Below are 7,530 nucleotides of genomic sequence, written 5' to 3'. Positions count from 1 at the left end.
AATAAATAAATGGGCTTGGATGATATTTCTTTCAAACTGGTTTAGAGGAAATTTCTGCCCTTTTTTTTTTTTACACAACTTAATTTTTCTAGACCCTCCTAAAATTAGTTGTTTTCATAGCCAACTCCTTTCCCGCATAAGTCTCAATACTAAAACTGTTGTATTTCATTTTGGGTATGTTGTTGAGAACCCCACCCATTTTTCGTTTTTAGGATTGCTCAATCTCTCTTTCTTTCCGGGAGTGGAAAATATCCTCCATTGTAATCATTTTTCCTTATTCAATTAGGAAATAAAATAAAATAAAATTAAAAAGTCTCAATACTAAAAAAGTAAATTAGAGGTACCAAGTCCTTGAGAAATAGAGTAATTGTTGATAATAACAAATGCATATGGGAGCTAGAGTGGTAAGTTATTGAAAATTTTGTAATAGAATATTAATCACAATCTTAAACAAACAATTATAATACCAAGCTTTTAATAGAATATTGTTACCAATTTTGTAATAGAATATTAATCACAAGTGTTTATAAGAAAGCACTTTAGGTCCATTGGCATTTAAATGTGGCTCATTTTCTAATATTTGGCAAAGATAGATGTTAGATTAGCATTACCTGTTTCTTGGTACTACCGCACTTCTATTAGGACAAGCAATTTTTTATGTGACCTGCGAATCTGACACGTATTCAACACAAAATTAGCGAATTAAAATTGATATATATAATCTTATACTCATGTTTTGATATGGCCCAAACCTGACACACAACATAATAGTTGACAATTTTTAACACGACCTGCAAACCTAACACAAAGCCAACACGAAATTAACTGATTATAGTTAAGAAGTCTAACATGTTTAATTAAATGAGTCAGATTAAAATTGACATCTATAATCTTATATCCATACATCAGTACAATCTAAATTCGACACACAAACACAAATTGTCACCCATAAACTTTTATCTTATAGATTTTTTAGGGTACCATTCCCCAAGGATTATACTTACTGGACCTCCTGTAAGATTTTTCAGCCGCCAGTAAACAACCACAATTGTAAGCAAACAAATATTTCAAGCATATGAGCACTCAGTTAAACAGGATAGTTTTTGAAAGGGAGATGGTCTCCAGAAGTTACAAAATTGGCTGTACAAAAATCACATGGTGGGAAATGGGAATAGGCCACCAGTCAATGATCACTTTTTTTGAAACTATTTCCTAGGCCAATTCTCAATTGCATTGCCATTCGGGAAGCCAAATAACAAAGCAAAGGTCAGGGCTCATCATGATTGCAACATTTAGAATTTTTCCATTGAAATATGCTCCAATTTTACAACAATGGTAATATAATTAGCTGAGCACGCAAAAAATGCCACAACCAAGAATTCAGAAAGGGAGGCCAACAAGATATTAATCCCCAGACAAATTGGATTCAACACTAAACTATATAGATGAAAGATCTTCATATATGGTCTTGATACCTGGCCTCTCAGAAATTGATCTTATACATCTTAAAGCTATTCCAAGGACCTCCTTCATTCCCTTCTCAGTAGCTGGATTCCCCATTTCTAGCATCACTGCAGGATCAAAACATTCCGAGCCATGGCCCTCAGCTGCCCTCAACCGCACCCAATCGGTCAAATCAACCCCTCTTTCTTCACCAGCAATAACATCACCAGCACACCTTCCTGTTAAAAGTTCCAACAGTATCACTCCAAAGGCATAAACATCAGACTTGAAAGAGGGCATTGGTTTCTTTGAAGCAGCCAACTCTGGTGCCCGATAACCTAAGACCCCAGCATCAAGAATCTGTTCAATGGTGCCAGCCTGGGTCATAAGGCGGTGAAGGCAGTAATCAGCAACACGAGCATTCGGATCAGGCCCATCTAACAGAATATTTGTTGCTTTAAGGTTACCATGTGGTACAGCACGATCAAAATGGAGATAGTTCAGGCCACGTGCAACGTCAACCGCTATTTTGAGCCTTTGGACCCAGGTTAATGGTGGGCCTTTTCTTCCTGGCCGATCTGAAAATGGAATGCATCAGAAATTAAAAACCAAGCACTGAAACGTGAAAGAAAAAAAGAAGATATTATAAATCTAACATTCTATTAAAAGAATAACTTGTTTTCATCTGGGTTAAAGTAGAACTTTCGCATAAGCTTGTAAAGAGAATGGCGCGCATGGGGCTGCCACATAAGAGAGTTGTATTGTTTGAATCCTAAAGTTATCTTGGGTAACACCTATAAGGTGCAATCAAGTGACTAACCATAGTGATTCATGCCAAACACTCAATCAATTGTTTACCAGTGCTTGAATGATCCTCAAGATAGATGCCAGTAGAAAGAATCAATAACAGAAGTGTCAAAAGGATGATCCTTTCAAGCTATGACCAAAGTTGCTGACTGAATGGATAATTGATTTTAAAGTTTTGGTCTCTGGTTATACAAGAATTTAATAACCCAATTTCCCAATTCACCAGAAAAGTTGATAATGTTTATCCTATTTGGCGCTGCTAAGAATGTCTCAAGGGAAACATTGATTTTTTAGGCCCTTTAGAAGTATAAAGCCAATTATTAAGCTAAGTTAGGCAAAGTAATTTATATGAAACAACCATGGTATGCAAATCTAGTTGCTCTTGTAAGTATTGATGCTACCAATTACTGTTTTAGCACTGCTGTTTTGCACATCATGAATTAGATTTAGCACAAAGGATGCTGAAATCATGCCATTCTACCAGTCAATTAATAACACAAGCTTGATAAACTTTGAAATTATTTAACCTTTATTTCTCTCACCAGATCATGGAATCCCATACGAAAGAACTGTTTAGTTGGACAGTTGGACTCATATAAGGTCCCCTACAAACTGATCTGGTGTGTATGCCAAAAGCTATGCTTAGATTTATAGATTAAAAGGAAGCATGGGCATTTATTTTTGATAAGTATAGCATCCTCATCGTAATTTGCGGTCAAAATTGCTTCGCATTAATGTCCATCGAACAATTATGCTCCATGACAACTGTATAATCAAAGCAAGGTTAATGAAAAAGTGTTACCGTATAGGAAGCTTGCAAGACTTCCTGGTGAAATATAATCTGAAAGAATGAGTTTCTCATGCTGTGTGGGGCCCCAATAGTACCCTCTCAAACCCACCACATTTGGATGCCTGATGTTCGCAAATTTTTTAGCCTCCTTAGCAAACTCTTTTCTCTGTTTTGCTACCCCTTCTCTCAGCCACTTCACAGTCAAGAACAGCCCATTATCCAGTGTTGCCCTATAAGAAGTCCCATGGCTGCTTCGTCCTAAAACTTCAGCTGGGGCCCTGGACAGCTCCTCAGGTGTCAACATGATGGTATCATCGAGCAAATGCAGCTCACCAACCAATCGATCTGGTGACCTCACGTCTAGTCTTGCAAAGTGCTCAGCAGTGAACGAATCCCCAGACTCTGGTGACCACGAGAAATGGCTAGTTTTTGATGGGGAGAAGCCAGTTACAGCTGCCATTTTCTCATCGGGACTAATTATCTCGGATGATGATCCTTTCCGTGAAGCCACAAGATCCTCCGCTGAAACAACCACAGCACCACCACTATCCGTTCCACCAATGCCAGAGGGGTTTGGTGGCGCTTGCCTGCGGATGTCTTTATTTATAGTACGTTCTGGTGGAGTTCTCCTTGATATACGGATGTAATGTACAAAGATAGCAAGCAGGATAAGAATGAACACAGCAACCACACATGCAACTATAATTATCACTTTGACAATAGTGTTCATTGGTTTCCTCTTGTGGTTTTCACCTGGAGAATTGGTTGCTCCAGAAGGACCACTAGGAAAACTTAACCTAGTATTTCCAGGGAAGAAAGAAGAACTTGGGAATTTTCTCAGGTTTTCAGGGACAACCCCCGAAAGATCATTAAACGAGGCATTAAAGCTTTCAAGGCTGTTAGGCAAGTTGTCCGGTAAAGAGCCTGTAAAGTGGTTCTGCGATATATCCAACGAGCTTAATGAGCTCATGTCAGCCATGGAAGTTGGCAGAGAACCAGAAAAGTTATTTCCAGCAATATTGAGCACTTGAAGTCCAGTCAATGACCCGAATTGATCAGGAAAATAGCCACTAAAATGGTTACGAGAAAGATCAATAATCTGAAGATTGCGCTCACCAGGGGGGGAAGGAAGAGTGAACTTAGCATCACCAGTCAGTAAATTATTTTCAAGATGAAGCTCTTGTAAAGAAGACATTGTTAACAGATCAGCAAGAAGATGTCCGTTTAACTGGTTGGAGCTGAGATCTAGAACTCTAAGCTTTGGATACCGAGTGATAACAGTTGGCAGAGAGCTACTAAGCAAATTATGGGAAAGGTTGAGATAATTTAAACGCAAAAACTGTGGGGTTACCTCAGGGATAGCCCCCGTCAAATGATTCAGACTCAGATCAAGGAATGCTATGTTCCCCCATTTTACCATCCTGCTTAAATTTCCTTCAAATTTGTTATTCGATAGATCAAGTACTGCACAGCTTCCAGTGAGCAAAGGAAGCTCTCCTGTGAGCCCATTCGAGGAGAGATTAAGAATGTGCAGAGTTGTTGACGTAATCATACTTATGGGCCCTGAAAGATGAACATGAATGTGAGAGACAATTATTTACATTACATAGTAGCAGTGCAGACATGCGCCAGTTGAAGTGAACATAATATGAATATAAATTCCACTATTTCCAGAAAAACCAAAGTTAGCCGATCAAGTACCTGACAGATTGTTGGCACTCAAATCCAGTTCAGTCAATACCAAAGAATCTCCTTTCAATAGGCCATTAGGAATGAACCCTGAGAATCTGTTATTGCTGAGCTTGAGGACTTGAAGCTCATAAACAAAATTGAATCCAGGCAATTCTCCAGACAATTGATTGTAGCTCAGATCCAACACCTTCAAGTTTTCAAAGACCTGAGCACCTGCACTCACCAGTGATCCCATGAGCCGGTTGTGGCTAAGATTCAAATACTTAATAGACTCAGATATTCGCGGTAAAAACTTCTGCGACTGTGAACTCGAACTAACTAGCATGTTCTCACTGAAATCTACATGAGTGGCACTTGACAGAAACAAAAATTCCACGTCCAGCTGACCATCAAGCATGTTTCCATGCAAGTCAAGCACCTCGAGACCAGAAATCAGATCAAACCCTGTAGGGATTCTCTTGGTAAAGCCATTAAAAGAGAGATTTAGAGATACCACGTTAGTCAGCTTCGTCAATGATGTTGGCAGTGCACCAGAAAAGGAGTTGCGGCTCAAGTCCAAATTCAGGATTGATGCAAGACCAGATATCGAATCCGGAATTGAGCCGGAGAAATTGTTCCCAGCCAATGAGAGGTTCTGTAGGCTAGCTAAGCTACCAATCCCCGGTGGTAAAGACGAGGAAAACAGATTATCAGATAAATCCAGAAACTCAAGGCGTCTCAAGTCAGCTACATTGTCAGGAATCTTGCCCGTTATGGAATTGTTTGACATGGAGAGCTTCACAAGCTTCGTGAGGTTTGCAAATACACTCAAGTCTGCATCAGCAGAGAGAGCCAAGTCATCAAGAACAACCCCAGCAACGTTTCCACCGTTACAGACAATTCCATTCCAAGAAGCAGGGCAGCCATTGAAGTCAATAGACTCCTCATTCCATGAACTAAGGACATAACCGGTGGGATCATGCTTGATACCCTTCTTGAATTCGAGCAGCGCCAAAATGTCCTGTGAAGGAAGCTGCCCCAAGGCACAGAGGAAAAATAGGGATGCCACTAAAAGCTTAATGAGCTTCATATAGTTGTGTCAATGGCTTCACCAAAGTAATGAAAAAGCTCAATGTGAAGAAAACAAAAGAGCTTTCCGGCTTGTAACCCACAGATTCAAAACAGAACAGAACCCAGCAACAACTCAGCAACCCTTCCCTCCATATTATGAGAAATCAACCTAATGTAGTCAAGATAATGGGGTTTCAAGCTCACAAAACCGCAAATTTAAACAAACCCAACCAAGCCGCAGACTATTTTTACAGTAAAACAAGAGGCATGCAACAACCTTTCTCCTAAAAATGTGAGTAATCACCACTTCGGCAAGCAAAACAAGAACTTAGAACAAAACAAAGCAACCAAAACCCCCAAATGTATTCACCAACCCAATACTTTTTCCAGACAAACAACCAGAGCCTCAAAAGACTGCTCCTCCTCCGATAAAACTCAGAAAATACATTATTGCTTCAGCAAACAACAATTATTAACAACACAAAGCTGACCCAGAGCATTAAATGACTGAATGTGCTAGGAAAACAGAGTCACTTTCAGAGATCTAACCAAAGCAAACAGAGCATTTTCTTACCAATACCCTTCGTCGATGAACAATGTAGCTTCACCACCCTCCTTCCCAAAGATTCAGTCTTTGAAGAGACAAACAAAGTCACTTCCTTGCAAACCTCGGGGCTTTGAACAATCTGATACTATAAACTTCCACATGCACTACAGCAGCAAAAAAAAAAAACCATGAAGAAACAAGAAATGGGCCTCCACCAAATACACAAAGGGAATGCATTCAAGACAAGGGACCCAGGAATTTTTTAGCCATGAGAGGCATAAAAGCTCTTAAAAACAGTACAAAAGCCCTAATCTTTCTTTAAGGAAAGTAACTACAAAACCCTTTTATGTAACAACAAAAACCTTTGAAGGAAAAATGCCTTTGTCCCTTTCCACTACTCTCTTCACACTTTACAGGTGCATGTGAGATTGTGAAGACAACCAAACAAACCCATAAATTGTTTGTGCATTGGATGAATATTAAAAGGAAAAAACACCTAACTTTTGCTCAGTCTTTTTAGGGGGTTTAGTGTCAGCTAGTGAAACAGTAAGCGGGAAAATCTTTAGGGTTTTTTTTTTTTTTTTTTTTTCATTTTTGGGTGTAATTTGGTGTAACTGGAGGGATTCACCCGCCAAAAAAAATAATAATAAAAAAAAAGAATCCGTCACTTTCCTAGTGGACGTCAAAGGATATCAAATCCAGTTTAAGATTTTGCACTTTTCTGGAAGGAAGAGAACTGTTGTGGTGGAATGTGCCTCGTAGGATTGGGCCCCACAGCTGCCCCATTGACTAGGGTTCCTTTCTTGCATATTTGTTTACTGGCCCCAGTCCCGATGTGAAATTGAGACACGGGAGGTGAAGTAGGTGGGAGGCGCAATGATAGAGGAATGGTCTCCATGGTTGGCAGTGTGTAATTTCTGTCATTATTACGTCACCAAAAATGAATCATGCATTTTTAATTGTTTATTCTTTAATTTGGAAATTTTTATTAAATTCTTGAATAAATTAATTTGTATATAATATATTAATCGTAATTTTAACTATAACATTAAAACAATATATTTTTTTTAGTCGAATAACAATTTTATTTAAGTAAAATACTCTTTATGTTTTTTTAGAAGAATCTTTCTTATTCATTCCTTGAAAAAAAAAGGTAAAGAGCATAAAACTCTTATATCAAACAGCATAAAACTCTAAAAGC

The 7,530-nt window shown here is 38.8% G+C and overlaps 1 protein-coding gene across 2 annotated transcripts; it reads right to left on the bottom strand.

The window, feature by feature from the left end:
• Positions 1–1,159: 1,159 nt before the first annotated feature.
• On the bottom strand, positions 1,160–6,779 carry LOC132171602 (LRR receptor-like serine/threonine-protein kinase GHR1). 2 transcript variants are annotated; one of them, XM_059582967.1, is made up of 4 exons: positions 6,357–6,779; positions 4,742–5,951; positions 3,053–4,603; positions 1,160–2,021 (listed from the first exon to the last, which is right to left on the bottom strand). In XM_059582967.1, exons 2-4 carry the CDS (start codon positions 5,799–5,801, stop codon positions 1,438–1,440), a joined length of 3,195 nt encoding a protein of 1,064 aa, XP_059438950.1. In that variant the 5' UTR covers positions 5,802–5,951; positions 6,357–6,779; the 3' UTR covers positions 1,160–1,437. The 2 variants fall into 2 exon arrangements, with proteins under 2 accessions (XP_059438950.1, XP_059438949.1); XM_059582966.1 differs by having other exon boundaries at positions 4,742–6,779.
• Positions 6,780–7,530: the final 751 nt, after the last annotated feature.

This window comes from Corylus avellana, chromosome ca2, assembly GCF_901000735.1.
Source record: "Corylus avellana chromosome ca2, CavTom2PMs-1.0".
NCBI classification, from domain to species: Eukaryota; Viridiplantae; Streptophyta; class Magnoliopsida; order Fagales; family Betulaceae; genus Corylus; species Corylus avellana.
Note: the sequence above shows the minus strand (reverse complement) of the source record. Positions and strands in the feature narration are given on the sequence as shown.